This window comes from Pleurodeles waltl, chromosome 5, assembly GCF_031143425.1.
Source record: "Pleurodeles waltl isolate 20211129_DDA chromosome 5, aPleWal1.hap1.20221129, whole genome shotgun sequence".
Classification (NCBI taxonomy): Eukaryota; Metazoa; Chordata; class Amphibia; order Caudata; family Salamandridae; genus Pleurodeles; species Pleurodeles waltl.
The window spans coordinates 1125846224-1125863694 of NC_090444.1; the positions used below are offsets into that span (position 1 = coordinate 1125846224).

General features: G+C 39.3%; 1 protein-coding gene across 1 annotated transcript in view; it reads left to right on the top strand.

Moving 5' to 3' along the window:
- Positions 1-1018: 1018 nt before the first annotated feature.
- Positions 1019-17471, top strand: part of LOC138297092 (cytadherence high molecular weight protein 2-like) — a 112390-nt gene continuing 95937 nt past the window's right edge. The window contains exons 1-7 of the mRNA XM_069236595.1: positions 1019-1139; positions 3499-3693; positions 4776-4970; positions 6053-6247; positions 8606-8800; positions 12488-12631; positions 14991-15185. Coding sequence (XP_069092696.1) covers positions 1019-1139; positions 3499-3693; positions 4776-4970; positions 6053-6247; positions 8606-8800; positions 12488-12631; positions 14991-15185 — 1240 coding nt within the window. The remainder of the gene's footprint in view (positions 1140-3498; positions 3694-4775; positions 4971-6052; positions 6248-8605; positions 8801-12487; positions 12632-14990; positions 15186-17471) is intronic.

Below are 17471 nucleotides of genomic sequence, written 5' to 3' on the forward strand. Positions count from 1 at the left end.
GATCTCCTCGACTGAAAAAGCATAAGCAGTCTTGCAGGGAATTTGTCTAACAAGTATGATTATAAAGGGATACTGTTGGTTATCTTAATATATATTGGGCTTAACACCTTGACAATGGTGGTTTCTTCAGGAGAGTGGGGATGCGTTGCCCCCTGCCCTCTGCGTGCCGTGCAAGAAAGAAAAATACCAATGAGAATATTTCAATTCCATTTTATATTTGTTGACCCCTGAGCCCAGAGACATGCAGGGTGTGTCCTTTGCTGCCGATTGGCAGCATGGATGACTGAAGCAGGGCTGACAAGACACTCCAAAGTGCACATGTCACTTGGGCCAGTAGTCTTCTTTTGGCTAAAGTGACATGCATACTTTGAAACTCCCCACCCAGCTGTCTTAGACACATGAGTGGAGATCAAGCACAGGCATTCAGGGCCTAAAGAAACATTCAGCCAGCCCACTCAATCAAATCCAGGCATTTCTCTCGTGGTGGTTAACATCATGAAAGCAGAGTCTGGATTAGTTCGGGGAGCTCTTCGTGCATCAGACAGCAGAAGAATACCAAGAAGGACGTGCAGCCCATGGGTAAGTACCATTTTATTTTAAATGTGTAATGCAGGTAAGTGTAGTGGTTGTGTTTTATTTAGCAGCAGACATTTTTGGCAGTTTAGAGCAGAAAGGGACTATACCTAAGCCTTATGCAGCAGGTGCCCAACACACCAAAATGGGGCTTCGTGACAAGTTCTTCAAATTAGAGAATCTGAAGAAACAGGAGGTGTCTAAATGGTGGGATGGGGCAACCTTAAAACAATATGTAAAACTCAACAGGATACCTAGAGGTTTAAGATCACATATTTTTCCCACTTTTGACGATCTTGATCCAGATTTATTGGACAATTGGGAACAAGAAATAGTGTCAAGTTCATTTAGACTAATGAATATTTTGATAGAGAACTCGGAGAGGAAAATCACTAAATTACAAACAGAAATTGCTGAATTAGAAACAGATATCAACAATATGAACATGGAGGAACCAACGGCTAAGAACTATAAAATTCTTAATGAAATTTTGGAGCTACATCAATATGAGATCACACAAAGAAAGGCGTGTAAACTTAGGCGAGATGAGTTGGATTACAAAAATGGTAGGATCTTTACATTCTCCCGCAAATATGATCATTTATCCAAAAGAAATGAGTCCCCACTAAGTTCTGATTTAGGCTCCTCATCCTCACTAAATAGTGTTTCTACCAACAACAGTGATTTAAGTGCTATTTCCAATACTTCCAGACAGGACAGGGTAGTACAACAGGGCACTCCCTCTTTTTTTAGCAGAGGTCCAGAGGATAAGACAGGGACAATGGGAACTAGGCCGACGCAAAATAGACCCAGGAAAACCAGGCGGGGTGGGAGAGGAGGAACACACAGGCTGTATGTGCTACATGGATACTGACTTCAATGTTGTGTTTACTACATGAACACTGACTTCAAAGGACAACTTTGTGTTTACTATGATGAACTTTTCTGTTTGAAGAATAAATTGAGCTTGAAACTCTTTATGTTGTTAATACCAATATAAGTTGCATATTGATACATCACTTACTTCTAATTACATGTTCATGAATGCCCTGACAGCTGTTTTTTGTCACTGTGAGTTTCCCTGGAAACTTAAGAGGAATTGGGAAGATCCTCTTGCCAGGAGCACCATGTTAGGATTGGAATGTTAATGCTATTATGTGAACTCACTGTGAGCGCCCAAATCCTATGACTTGCTTCCTATGTGCTTTCATTTTGATTCATTGATGCTAAACATAGGGGTGCTGCTCCAGCCCTTTGCATTGTAGGTTTTTTGATTGTTCTTTTAGAGTTGAGTGCTTTGCTTCGTTTGTACTTTAGATCCTAAATATGGACCGCGATAAACTAGTAGCAGACATTTTTGGCAGTTTAGAGCAGATAGGGACTATACCTCAGCCTTATGCAGTAGGTGCCCAACACACCAAAATGGGGCTTCGTGACAAGTTCTTCAAATTAGAGAAATTGAAGAAACAGGAGGTGTCTAAATGGTGGGATGGGGCAACCTTAAAACAATATGTAAAACTCAACAGGATACCTAAAGGTTTAAGATCACATATTTTTCCCACTTTTGACGATCTTGATCCAGATTTATTGGACAATTGGGAACAAGAAATAGTGTCAAGTTCATTTAGACTAATGAATATTTTGATAGAGAACTCGGAGAGCAAAATCACTAAATTACAAACAGAAATTGCTGAATTAGAAACAGATATCAACAATATGAACATGGAGGAACCAACGGCTAAGAACTATAAAATTCTTAATGAAATTTTGGAGCTACATCAATATGAGATCACACAAAGAAAGGCGCGTAAACTTAGGCGAGATGAGTTGGATTACAAAAATGGTAGGATCTTTACATTCTCCCGCAAATATGATCATTTATCCAAAAGAAATTAGTCCCCGCTAAGTTCTGATTTAGGCTCCTCATCCTCACTAAATAGTGTTTCTACCAACAACAGTGATTTAAGTGCTATTTCCAATACTTCCAGACAGGACAGGGTAGTACAACAGGGCACTCCCTCTTTTTTTAGCAGAGGTCCAGGGGACAAGACAGGGACAATGGGAACTAGGCCGATGCAAAATAGACCCAGGAAAACCAGGCGGGGTGGGAGAGGAGGAACACACAGGCTGTAGGTGCTACATGGATACTGACTTCAATGTTGTGTTTACTACATGAACACTGACTTCAAAGGACAACTTTGTGTTTACTATGATGAACTTTTCTGTTTCAAGAATAAATTGAGCTTGAAACTCTTTATGTTGTTAATACCAATATTCGTTGCATATTGATACATCACTTACTTCTAATTACATGTTCATGAGTGCCCTGACAGCTGTTTTTTGTCACTGTGAGTTTCCCTGGAAACATTAGAGGAATTGGGAAGATTCTCTTGCCAGGAGCACCATGTTAGGATTGGAATGTTAATGCTATTATGTGGACTCACTGTGAGCGCCCAAATCCTATGACTTGCTTCCTATGTGCTTTCATTTTGATTCATTGATGCTAAACATAGGGGTGCTGCTCCAGCCCTTTGCATTGTAGGTTTTTTGATAGTTCTTTTAGAGTTGAGTGCTTTGCTTCGTTTGTTCTTTAGATCGTAAATATGGACCGCGATAAACTAGCAGCAGACATTTTTGGCAGTTTAGAGCAGACAGGGACTATACCTAAGCCTTATGCAGCAGGTGCCCAACACACCAAAATGGGGCTTCGTGACAAGTTCTTCAAATTAGAGAAATTGAAGAAACAGGAGGTGTCTAAATGGTGGGATGGGGCAACCTTAAAACAATATGTAAAACTCAACAGGATACCTAGAGGTTTAAGATCACATATTTTTCCCACTTTTGACGATCTTGATCCAGATTTATTGGACAATTGGGAACAAGAAATAGTGTCAAGTTCATTTAGACTAATGAATATTTTGATAGAGAACTCGGAGTGGAAAATCACTAAATTACAAACAGAAATTGCTGAATTAGAAACAGATATCAACAATATGAACATAGAGGAACCAACGGCTAAGAACTATAAAATTCTTAACGAAATTTTGGAGCTACATCAATATGAGATCACACAAAGAAAGGCGCGTAAACTTAGGCGAGATGAGTTGGATTACAAAAATGGTAGGATCTTTACATTCTCCCGCAAATATGATCATTTATCCAAAAGAAATGAGTCCCCGCTAAGTTCTGATTTAGGCTCCTCATCCTTACTAAATTGTGTTTCTACCAACAACAGTGATTTAAGTGCTATTTCCAATACTTCCAGACAGCACAGGGTAGTACAACAGGGCACTCCCTCTTTTTTTAGCAGAGGTCCAGAGGATAAGACAGGGACAATGGGAACTAGGCCGACGCAAAATAGACCCAGGAAAACCAGGCGGGGTGGGAGAGGAGGAACACACAGGCTGTATGTGCTACATGGATACTGACTTCAATGTTGTGTTTACTACATGAACACTGACTTCAAAGGACAACTTTGTGTTTACTATGATGAACTTTTCTGTTTCAAGAATAAATTGAGCTTGAAACTCTTTATGTTGTTAATACCAATATACGTTGCATATTGATACATCACTTACTTCTAATTACATGTTCATGAGTGCCCTGACAGCTGTTTTTTGTCACTGTGAGTTTCCCTGGAAACTTAAGAGGAATTGGGAAGATCCTCTTGCCAGGAGCACCATGTTAGGATTGGAATGTTAATGCTATTATGTGGACTCACTGTGAGCGCCCAAATCCTATGACTTGCTTCCTATGTGCTTTCATTTTGATTCATTGATGCTAAACATAGGGGTGCTGCTCCAGCCCTTTGCATTGTAGGTTTTTTGATTGTTCTTTTAGAGTTGAGTGCTTTGCTTCGTTTGTACTTTAGATCCTAAATATGGACCGCGATAAACTAGCAGCAGACATTTTTGGCAGTTTAGAGCAGACAGGGACTATACCTAAGCCTTATGCAGCAGGTGACCAACACACCAAAATGGGGCTTCGTGACAAGTTCTTCAAATTAGAGAAATTGAAGAAACAGGAGGTGTCTAAATGGTGGGATGGGGCAACCTTAAAACAATATGTAAAACTCAACAGGATACCTAGAGGTTTAAGATCACATATTTTTCCCACTTTTGACGATCTTGATCCAGATTTATTGGACAATTGGGTTCAAGAAATAGTGTCAAGTTCATTTAGACTAATGAATATTTTGATAGAGAACTCAGAGAGGAAAATCACTAAATTACAAACAGAAATTGCTGAATTAGAAACAGATATCAACAATATGAACATAGAGGAACCAACGGCTAAGAACTATAAAATTCTTAATGAAATTTTGGAGCTACATCAATATGAGATCACACAAAGAAAGGCGCGTAAACTTAGGCGAGATGAGTTGGATTACAAAAATGGTAGGATCTTTACATTCTCCCGCAAATATGATCATTTATCCAAAAGAAATGAGTCCCCGCTAAGTTCTGATTTAGGCTCCTCATCCTAACTAAATTGTGTTTCTACCAACAACAGTGATTTAAGTGCTACTTCCAATACTTCCAGACAGGACAGGGTAGTACAACAGGGCACTCCCTCTTTTTTTAGCAGAGGTCCAGAGGATAAGACAGGGACAATGGGCACTAGGCCGACGCAAAATAGACCCAGGAAAACCAGGCGGGGTGGGAGAGGAGGAACACCCAGGCTGTATGTGCTACATGGATACTGACTTCAATGTTGTGTTTACTACATGAACACTGACTTCAAAGGACAACTTTGTGTTTACTATGATGAACTTTTCTGTTTCAAGAATAAATTGAGCTTGAAAATCTTTATGTTGTTAATAGCAATATACGTTGCATATTGATACATCACTTACTTCTAATTACATGTTCATGAGTGGCCTGACAGCTGTTTTTTGTCACTGTGAGTTTCCCTGGAAACTTAAGAGGAATTGGGAAGATCCTCTTGCCAGGAGCACCATGTTAGGATTGGAATGTTAATGCAATTATGTGGACTCACTGTGAGCGCCCAAATCCTATGACTTGCTTCCTATGTGCTTTCATTTTGATTCATTGATGCTAAACATAGGGGTGCTGCTCCAGCCCTTTGCATTGTAGGTTTTTTGATTGTTCTTTTAGAGTTGAGTGCTTTGCTTCGTTTGTACTTTAGATCCTAAATATGGCCCGCGATAAACTAGCAGCAGACATTTTTGGCAGTTTAGAGCAGGCAGGGACTATACCTAAGCCTTATGCAGCAGGTGCCCAACACACCAAAATGGGGCCTTGTGACAAGTTCTTCAAATTAGAGAAATTGAAGAAACAGGAGGTGTCTAAATGGTGGGATGGGGCAACCTTAAAACAATATGTAAAACTCAACAGGATACCTAAAGGTTTAAGATCACATATTTTTCCCACTTTTGACGATCTTGATCCAGATTTATTGGACAATTGGGAACAAGAAATAGTGTCAAGTTCATTTAGACTAATGAATATTTTGATAGAGAACTCGGAGAGCAAAATCACTAAATTACAAACAGAAATTGCTGAATTAGAAACAGATATCAACAATATGAACAAGGAGGAACCAACGACTAAGAACTATAAAATTCTTAATGAAATTTTGGAGCTACATCAATATGAGATCACACAAAGAAAGGCGCGTAAACTTAGGCGAGATGAGTTGGATTACAAAAATGGTAGGATCTTTACATTCTCCCGCAAATATGATCATTTATCCAAAAGAAATGAGTCCCCGCTAAGTTCTGATTTAGGCTCCTCATCTTCACTAAATAGTGTTTCTACCAACAACAGTGATTTAAGTGCTATTTCCAATACTTCCAGACAGGACAGGGTAGTACAACAGGGCACTCCCTCTTTTTTTAGCAGAGGTCCAGAGGATAAGACAGGGGCAATGGGAACTAGGCCGACGCAAAATAGACCCAGGAAAACTAGGCGGGGTGGGAGAGGAGGAACACACAGGCTGTATGTGCTACATGGATACTGACTTCAATGTTGTGTTTACTACATGAACACTGACTTCAAAGGACAACTTTGTGTTTACTATGATGAATTTTTCTGTTTCAAGAATAAATTGAGCTTGAAAATCTTTATGTTGTTAATACCAATATACGTTGCATATTGATACATCACTTACTTCTAATTACATGTTCATGAGTGCCCTGACAGCTGTTTTTTGTCACTGTGAGTTTCCCTGGAAACTTAAGAGGAATTGGGAAGATCCTCTTGCCAGGAGCACCATGTTAGGATTGGAATGTTAATGCTATTATGTGGACTCACTGTGAGCGCACAAATCCTATGACTTGCTTCCTATGTTCTTTCATTTTGATTTATTGATGCTAAACATAGGGGTGCTGCTCCAGCCCTTTGCATTGTAGGTTTTTTGATTGTTCTTTTAGAGTTGAGTGCTTTGCTTCGTTTGTACTTTAGATCCTAAATATGGACCGCGATAAACTAGCAGCAGACATTTTTGGCAGTTTAGAGCAGACAGGGACTATACCTAAGCCTTATGCAGCAGGTACCCAACACACCAAAATGGGGCTTCGTGACAAGTTCTTCAAATTAGAGAAACTGAAGAAACAGGAGGTGTCTAAATGGTGGCATGGGGCAACCTTAAAACAATATGTAAAACTCAACAGGATACCTAGAGGTTTAAGATCACATATTTTTCCCACTTTTGACGATCTTGATCCAGATTTATTGGACAATTGGGAACAAGAAATAGTGTCAAGTTCATTTAGACTAAGGAATATTTTGATAGAGAACTCGGAGAGGAAAATCACTAAATTACAAACAGAAATTGCTGAATTAGAAACAGATATCAACAATATGAACATGGAGGAACCAACGGCTAAGAACTATAAAATTCTTAACGAAATTTTGGAGCTACATCAATATGAGATCACACAAAGAAAGGCGCGTAAACTTAGGCGAGATGAGTTGGATTACAAAAATGGTAGCATCTTTACATTCTCCCACAAATATGATCATTTATCCAAAAGAAATGAGTCCCCGCTAAGTTCTGATTTAGGCTCCTCATCCTCACTAAATAGTGTTTCTACCAACAACAGTGATTTAAGTGCTATTTCCAATACTTCCAGACAGGACAGGGTAGTACAACAGGGCACTCCCTCTTTTTTTAGCAGAGGTCCAGAGGACAAGACAGGGACAATGGGAACTAGGCCGATGCAAAATAGACCCAGGAAAACCAGGCGGGGTGGGAGAGGGGGAACATACAGGCTATATGTGCTACATGGATACTGCATTAATGTTGTGTTTACTACATGAACACTGACTTCAAAGGAGAACTTTGTGTTTACTATGATGAACTTTTCTGTTTCAAGAATAAATTGAGCTTGAAACTCTTTATGTTGTTAATACCAATATACGTTGCATATTGATACATCACTTACTTCTAATTACATGTTCATGAGTGCCCTGACAGCTGTTTTTTGTCACTGTGATTTTTCCTGGAAACATTAGAGGAATTGGGAAGATCCTCTTGCCAGGAGCACCATGTTAGGATTGGAATGTTAATGCTATTATGTGGACTCACTGTGAGCGCCCAAATCCTATGACTTGCTTCCTATGTGCTTTCATTTTGATTCATTGATGCTAAACATAGGGGTGCTGCTCCAGCCCTTTGCATTGTAGGTGTTTTGATTGTTCTTTTAGAGTTTAGTGCTTTGCTTAGTTTGTACTTTAGATCGTAAATATGGACCGCGATAAACTAGCAGCAGACATTTTTGGCAGTTTAGAGCAGACAGGGACTATACCTAAGCCTTATGCAGCAGGTGACCAACACACCAAAATGGGGCTTCGTGACAAGTTCTTCAAATTAGAGAAATTGAAGAAACAGCAGGTGTCTAAATGGTGGGATGGGGCAACCTTAAAACAATATGTAAAACTCAACAGGATACCTAGAGTTTTAAGATCACATATTTTTCCCACTTTTGACGATCTTGATCCAGATTTATTGGACAATTGGGAACAAGAAATAGTGTCAAGTTCATTTAGACTAATGAATATTTTGATAGAGAACTCGGAGAGGAAAATCACTAAATTACAAACAGAAATTGCTGAATTAGAAACAGATATCAACAATATGAACATGGAGGAACCAACGGCTAAGAACTATACAATTCTTAATGAAATTTTGGAGCTACATCAATATGAGATCACACAAAGAAAGGCGCATAAACTTAGGCGAGATGAGTTGGATTACAAAAATGGTAGGATCTTTACATTCTCCCGCAAATATGATCATTTATCCAAAAGAAATGAGTCCCCGCTAAGTTCTGATTTAGGCTCCTCATCCTCACTAAATATTGTTTCTACCAACAACAGTGATTTAAGTGCTATTTCCAATACTTCCAGACAGGACAGGGTAGTACAACAGGGCACTCCCTCTTTTTTTAGCACAGGTCCAGAGGATAAGACAGGGACAATGGGAACTAGGCCGACGCAAAATAGACCCAGGAAAACCAGGCGGGGTGGGAGAGGAGGAACACACAGGCTGTATGTGCTACATGGATACTGACTTCAATGTTGTGTTTACTACATGAACACTGACTTCAAAGGACAACTTTGTGTTTACTATGATGAACTTTTCTGTTTAAAGAATAAATTGAGCTTGAAACTCTTTATGTTGTTAATACCAATATACGTTGCATATTGATACATCAATTACTTCTAATTACATGTTCATGAGTGCCCTGACAGCTGTTTTATGTCACTGTGAGTTTCCCTGGAAACATTAGAGGAATTGGGAAGATCCTCTTGCCAGGAGCACCATGTTAGGATTGGAATGTTAATGCTATTATGTGGGCTCACTGTGAGCACCCAAATCCTATGACTTGCTTCCTATGTGCTTTCATTTTGATTCATTGATGCTAAACATAGGGGTGCTGCTCCAGCCCTTTGCATTGTAGGTTTTTTGATTGTTCTTTTAGAGTTGAGTGCTTTGCTTCGTTTGTACTTTTGATCCTAAATATGGACCGCGATAAACTAGCAGCAGACATTTTTGGCAGTTTAGAGCAGACAGGGACTATACCTAAGCCTTATGCAGCAGGTGCCCAACACACCAAAATGGGGCTTCGTGAAAAGTTCTTCAAATTAGAGAAATTGAAGAAACAGGAGGTGTCTAAATGGTGGGATGGGGCAACCTTAAAACAATATGTAAAACTCAACAGGATACCTAGAGGTTTAAGATCACATATTTTTCCCACTTTTGACGATCTTGATCCAGATTTATTGGACAATTGGGAACAAGAAATAGTGTCAAGTTCATTTAGACTAATGAATATTTTGATAGAGAACTCGGAGAGGAAAATCACTAAATTACAAACAGAAATTGCTGAATTAGAAACAGATATCAACAAAATGAACATGGAGGAACCAACGGCTAAGAACTATAAAATTCTTAATGAAATTTTGGAGCTACATCAATATGAGATCACACAAAGAAAGGCGCGTAAACTTAGGCGAGATGAGTTGGATTACAAAAATGGTAGGATCTTTACATTCTCCCGCAAATATGATCATTTATCCAAAAGAAATGAGTCCCCGCTAAGTTCTGATTTAGGCTCCTCATCCTCACTAAATAGTGTTTCTACCAACAACAGTGATTTAAGTGCTATTTCCAATACTTCCAGACAGGACAGGGTAGTAGAACAGGGCACTCCCTCTTTTTTTAGCAGAGGTCCAGAGGACAAGACAGGGACAATGGGAACTAGGCCGATGCAAAATAGACCCAGGAAAACCAGGCGGGGTGGGAGAGGAGGAACACACAGGCTGTATGTGCTACATGGATACTGACTTTAATGTTGTGTTTACTACATGAACACTGACTTCAAAGGACAACTTTGTGTTTACTATGATGAACTTTTCTGTTTCAAGAATAAATTGAGCTTGAAACTCTTTATGTTGTTAATACCAATATACGTTGCATATTGATACATCACTTACTTCTAATTACATGTTCATGAGTGCCCTGACAGCTGTTTTTTGTCACTGTGAGTTTCCCTGGAAACATTAGAGGAATTGGGAAGATCCTCTTGCCAGGAGCACCATGTTAGGATTGGAATGTTAATGCTATTATGTGGACTCACTGTGAGCGCACAAATCCTATGACTTGCTTCCTATGTGCTTTCATTTTGATTCATTGATGCTAAACATAGGGGTGCTGCTCCAGCCCTTTGCATTGTAGGTTTTTTGATTGTTCTTTTAGAGTTTAGTGCTTTGCTTCGTTTGTACTTTAGATCATAAATATGGACCGCGATAAACTAGCAGCAGACATTTTTGGCAGTTTAGAGCAGACAGGGACTATACCTAAGCCTTATGCAGCAGGTGCCCAACACACCAAAATGGGGCTTCGTGACAAGTTCTTCAAATTAGAGAAATTGAAGAAACAGGAGGTGTCTAAATGGTGGGATGGGGCAACCTTAAAACAATATGTAAAACTCAACAGGATACCTAGAGGTTTAAGATCACATATTTTTCCCACTTTTGACGATCTTGATCCAGATTTATTGGACAATTGGGAACAAGAAATAGTGTCAAGTTCATTTAGACTAATGAATATTTTGATAGAGAACTCGGAGAGGAAAATCACTAAATTACAAACAGAAATCGCTGAATTAGAAACAGATATCAACAATATGAACATGGAGGAACCAACGGCTAAGAACTATAAAATTCTTAATGAAATTTTGGAGCTACATCAATATGAGATCACACAAAGAAAGGCGCGTAAACTTAGGCGAGATGAGTTGGATTACAAAAATGGTAGGATCTTTACATTCTCCCGCAAATATGATCATTTATCCAAAAGAAATGAGTCCCCGCTAAGTTCTGATTTAGGCTCCTCATCCTCACTAAATAGTGTTTCTACCAACAACAGTGATTTAAGTGCTATTTCCAATACTTCCAGACAGGACAGGGTAGTACAACAGGGCACTCCCTCTTTTTTTAGCAGAGGTCCAGAGGATAAGACAGGGACAATGGGAACTAGGCCGACGCAAAATAGACCCAGGAAAACCAGGCGGGGTGGGAGAGGAGGAACACACAGGCTGTATGTGCTACATGGATACTGACTTCAATGTTGTGTTTACTACATGAACACTGACTTCAAAGGACAACTTTGTGTTTACTATGATGAACTTTTCTGTTTCAAGAATAAATTGAGCTTGAAACTCTTTATGTTGTTAATACCAATATACGTTGCATATTGATACATCACTTACTTCTAATTACATGTTCATGAGTGCCCTGACAGCTGTTTTTTGTCACTGTGAGTTTCCCTGGAAACTTAAGAGGAATTGGGAAGATCCTCTTGCCAGGAGCACCATGTTAGGATTGGAATGTTAATGCTATTATGTGGACTCACTGTGAGCGCACAAATCCTATGACTTGCTTCCTATGTTCTTTCATTTTGATTCATTGATGCTAAACATAGGGGTGCTGTTCTAGCCCTTTGCATTGTAGGTTTTTTGATTGTTCTTTTAGAGTTGAGTGCTTTGCTTCGTTTGTACTTTAGATCCTAAATATGGACTGTGATAAACTAGCAGCAGACATTTTTGGCAGTTTAGAGCAGACAGGGACTATACCTAAGCCTTATGCAGCAGGTGCCCAACACACCAAAATGGGGCTTCGTGACAAGTTCTTCAAATTAGAGAAATTGAAGAAACAGGAGGTGTCTAAATGGTGGGATGGGGCAACCTTAAAACAATATGTAAAACTCAACAGGATACCTAGAGGTTTAAGATCATATATTTTTCCCACTTTTGACGATCTTGATCCAGATTTATTGGACAATTGGGAACAAGAAATAGTGTCAAGTTCATTTAGACTAATGAATATTTTGATAGAGAACTCGGAGAGGAAAATCACTAAATTACAAACAGAAATTGCTGAATTAGAAACAGATATCAACAATATGAACATGGAGGAACCAACGGCTAAGAACTATAAAATTCTTAATGAAATTTTGGAGCTACATCAATATGAGATCACTCAAAGAAAGGCGCGTAAACTTAGGCGAGATGAGTTGGATTACAAAAATGGTAGGATCTTTACATTCTCCCGCAAATATGATCATTTATCCAAAAGAAATGAGTCCCCGCTAAGTTCTGATTTAGGCTCCTCATCCTCACTAAATAGTGTTTCTACCAACAACAGTGATTTAAGTGCTATTTCCAATACTTCCAGACAGGACAGGGTAGTACAACAGGGCACTCCCTCTTTTTTTAGCAGAGGTCCAGAGGACAAGACAGGGACAATGGGAACTAGGCCAATGCAAAATAGACCCAGGAAAACCAGGCGGGGTGGGAGAGGAGGAACACCCAGGCTGTATGTGCTACATGGATACTGACTTCAATGTTGTGTTTACTACATGAACACTGACTTCAAAGGACAACTTTGTGTTTACTATGATGAACTTTTCTGTTTCAAGAATAAATTGAGCTTGAAACTCTTTATGTTGTTAATACCAATATACGTTGCATATTGATACATCACTTACTTCTAATTACATGTTCATGAGTGCCCTGACAGCTGTTTTTTGTCACTGTGAGTTTCCCTGGAAACATTAGAGGAATTGGGAAGATCCTCTTGCCAGGAGCACCATGTTAGGATTGGAATGTTAATGCTATTATGTGGACTCACTGTGAGCGCACAAATCCTATGACTTGCTTCCTATGTGCTTTCATTTTGATTCATTGATGCTAAACATAGGGGTGCTGCTCCAGCCCTTTGCATTGTAGGTTTTTTGATTGTTCTTTTAGAGTTTAGTGCTTTGCTTCGTTTGTACTTTAGATCATAAATATGGACCGCGATAAACTAGCAGCAGACATTTTTGGCAGTTTAGAGCAGACAGGGACTATACCTAAGCCTTATGCAGCAGGTGCCCAACACACCAAAATGGGGCTTCGTGACAAGTTCTTCAAATTAGAGAAATTGAAGAAACAGGAGGTGTCTAAATGGTGGGATGGGGCAACCTTAAAACAATATGTAAAACTCAACAGGATACCTAGAGGTTTAAGATCACATATTTTTCCCACTTTTGACGATCTTGATCCAGATTTATTGGACAATTGGGAACAAGAAATAGTGTCAAGTTCATTTAGACTAATGAATATTTTGATAGAGAACTCGGAGAGGAAAATCACTAAATTACAAACAGAAATCGCTGAATTAGAAACAGATATCAACAATATGAACATGGAGGAACCAACGGCTAAGAACTATAAAATTCTTAATGAAATTTTGGAGCTACATCAATATGAGATCACACAAAGAAAGGCGCGTAAACTTAGGCGAGATGAGTTGGATTACAAAAATGGTAGGATCTTTACATTCTCCCGCAAATATGATCATTTATCCAAAAGAAATGAGTCCCCGCTAAGTTCTGATTTAGGCTCCTCATCCTAACTAAATTGTGTTTCTACCAACAACAGTGATTTAAGTGCTACTTCCAATACTTCCAGACAGGACAGGGTAGTACAACAGGGCACTCCCTCTTTTTTTAGCAGAGGTCCAGAGGATAAGACAGGGACAATGGGCACTAGGCCGACGCAAAATAGACCCAGGAAAACCAGGCGGGGTGGGAGAGGAGGAACACCCAGGCTGTATGTGCTACATGGATACTGACTTCAATGTTGTGTTTACTACATGAACACTGACTTCAAAGGACAACTTTGTGTTTACTATGATGAACTTTTCTGTTTCAAGAATAAATTGAGCTTGAAAATCTTTATGTTGTTAATAGCAATATACGTTGCATATTGATACATCACTTACTTCTAATTACATGTTCATGAGTGGCCTGACAGCTGTTTTTTGTCACTGTGAGTTTCCCTGGAAACTTAAGAGGAATTGGGAAGATCCTCTTGCCAGGAGCACCATGTTAGGATTGGAATGTTAATGCAATTATGTGGACTCACTGTGAGCGCCCAAATCCTATGACTTGCTTCCTATGTGCTTTCATTTTGATTCATTGATGCTAAACATAGGGGTGCTGCTCCAGCCCTTTGCATTGTAGGTTTTTTGATTGTTCTTTTAGAGTTGAGTGCTTTGCTTCGTTTGTACTTTAGATCCTAAATATGGCCCGCGATAAACTAGCAGCAGACATTTTTGGCAGTTTAGAGCAGGCAGGGACTATACCTAAGCCTTATGCAGCAGGTGCCCAACACACCAAAATGGGGCCTTGTGACAAGTTCTTCAAATTAGAGAAATTGAAGAAACAGGAGGTGTCTAAATGGTGGGATGGGGCAACCTTAAAACAATATGTAAAACTCAACAGGATACCTAAAGGTTTAAGATCACATATTTTTCCCACTTTTGACGATCTTGATCCAGATTTATTGGACAATTGGGAACAAGAAATAGTGTCAAGTTCATTTAGACTAATGAATATTTTGATAGAGAACTCGGAGAGCAAAATCACTAAATTACAAACAGAAATTGCTGAATTAGAAACAGATATCAACAATATGAACAAGGAGGAACCAACGACTAAGAACTATAAAATTCTTAATGAAATTTTGGAGCTACATCAATATGAGATCACACAAAGAAAGGCGCGTAAACTTAGGCGAGATGAGTTGGATTACAAAAATGGTAGGATCTTTACATTCTCCCGCAAATATGATCATTTATCCAAAAGAAATGAGTCCCCGCTAAGTTCTGATTTAGGCTCCTCATCTTCACTAAATAGTGTTTCTACCAACAACAGTGATTTAAGTGCTATTTCCAATACTTCCAGACAGGACAGGGTAGTACAACAGGGCACTCCCTCTTTTTTTAGCAGAGGTCCAGAGGATAAGACAGGGGCAATGGGAACTAGGCCGACGCAAAATAGACCCAGGAAAACCAGGCGGGGTGGGAGAGGAGGAACACACAGGCTGTATGTGCTACATGGATACTGACTTCAATGTTGTGTTTACTACATGAACACTGACTTCAAAGGACAACTTTGTGTTTACTATGATGAATTTTTCTGTTTCAAGAATAAATTGAGCTTGAAAATCTTTATGTTGTTAATACCAATATACGTTGCATATTGATACATCACTTACTTCTAATTACATGTTCATGAGTGCCCTGACAGCTGTTTTTTGTCACTGTGAGTTTCCCTGGAAACTTAAGAGGAATTGGGAAGATCCTCTTGCCAGGAGCACCATGTTAGGATTGGAATGTTAATGCTATTATGTGGACTCACTGTGAGCGCACAAATCCTATGACTTGCTTCCTATGTTCTTTCATTTTGATTTATTGATGCTAAACATAGGGGTGCTGCTCCAGCCCTTTGCATTGTAGGTTTTTTGATTGTTCTTTTAGAGTTGAGTGCTTTGCTTCGTTTGTACTTTAGATCCTAAATATGGACCGCGATAAACTAGCAGCAGACATTTTTGGCAGTTTAGAGCAGACAGGGACTATACCTAAGCCTTATGCAGCAGGTACCCAACACACCAAAATGGGGCTTCGTGACAAGTTCTTCAAATTAGAGAAACTGAAGAAACAGGAGGTGTCTAAATGGTGGCATGGGGCAACCTTAAAACAATATGTAAAACTCAACAGGATACCTAGAGGTTTAAGATCACATATTTTTCCCACTTTTGACGATCTTGATCCAGATTTATTGGACAATTGGGAACAAGAAATAGTGTCAAGTTCATTTAGACTAAGGAATATTTTGATAGAGAACTCGGAGAGGAAAATCACTAAATTACAAACAGAAATTGCTGAATTAGAAACAGATATCAACAATATGAACATGGAGGAACCAACGGCTAAGAACTATAAAATTCTTAACGAAATTTTGGAGCTACATCAATATGAGATCACACAAAGAAAGGCGCGTAAACTTAGGCGAGATGAGTTGGATTACAAAAATGGTAGCATCTTTACATTCTCCCACAAATATGATCATTTATCCAAAAGAAATGAGTCCCCGCTAAGTTCTGATTTAGGCTCCTCATCCTCACTAAATAGTGTTTCTACCAACAACAGTGATTTAAGTGCTATTTCCAATACTTCCAGACAGGACAGGGTAGTACAACAGGGCACTCCCTCTTTTTTTAGCAGAGGTCCAGAGGACAAGACAGGGACAATGGGAACTAGGCCGATGCAAAATAGACCCAGGAAAACCAGGCGGGGTGGGAGAGGGGGAACATACAGGCTATATGTGCTACATGGATACTGCATTAATGTTGTGTTTACTACATGAACACTGACTTCAAAGGAGAACTTTGTGTTTACTATGATGAACTTTTCTGTTTCAAGAATAAATTGAGCTTGAAACTCTTTATGTTGTTAATACCAATATACGTTGCATATTGATACATCACTTACTTCTAATTACATGTTCATGAGTGCCCTGACAGCTGTTTTTTGTCACTGTGATTTTTCCTGGAAACATTAGAGGAATTGGGAAGATCCTCTTGCCAGGAGCACCATGTTAGGATTGGAATGTTAATGCTATTATGTGGACTCACTGTGAGCGCCCAAATCCTATGACTTGCTTCCTATGTGCTTTCATTTTGATTCATTGATGCTAAACATAGGGGTGCTGCTCCAGCCCTTTGCATTGTAGGTGTTTTGATTGTTCTTTTAGAGTTTAGTGCTTTGCTTAGTTTGTACTTTAGATCGTAAATATGGACCGCGATAAACTAGCAGCAGACATTTTTGGCAGTTTAGAGCAGACAGGGACTATACCTAAGCCTTATGCAGCAGGTGACCAACACACCAAAATGGGGCTTCGTGACAAGTTCTTCAAATTAGAGAAATTGAAGAAACAGGAGGTGTCTAAATGGTGGGATGGGGCAACCTTAAAACAATATGTAAAACTCAACAGGATACCTAGAGGTTTAAGATCACATATTTTTCCCACTTTTGACGATCTTG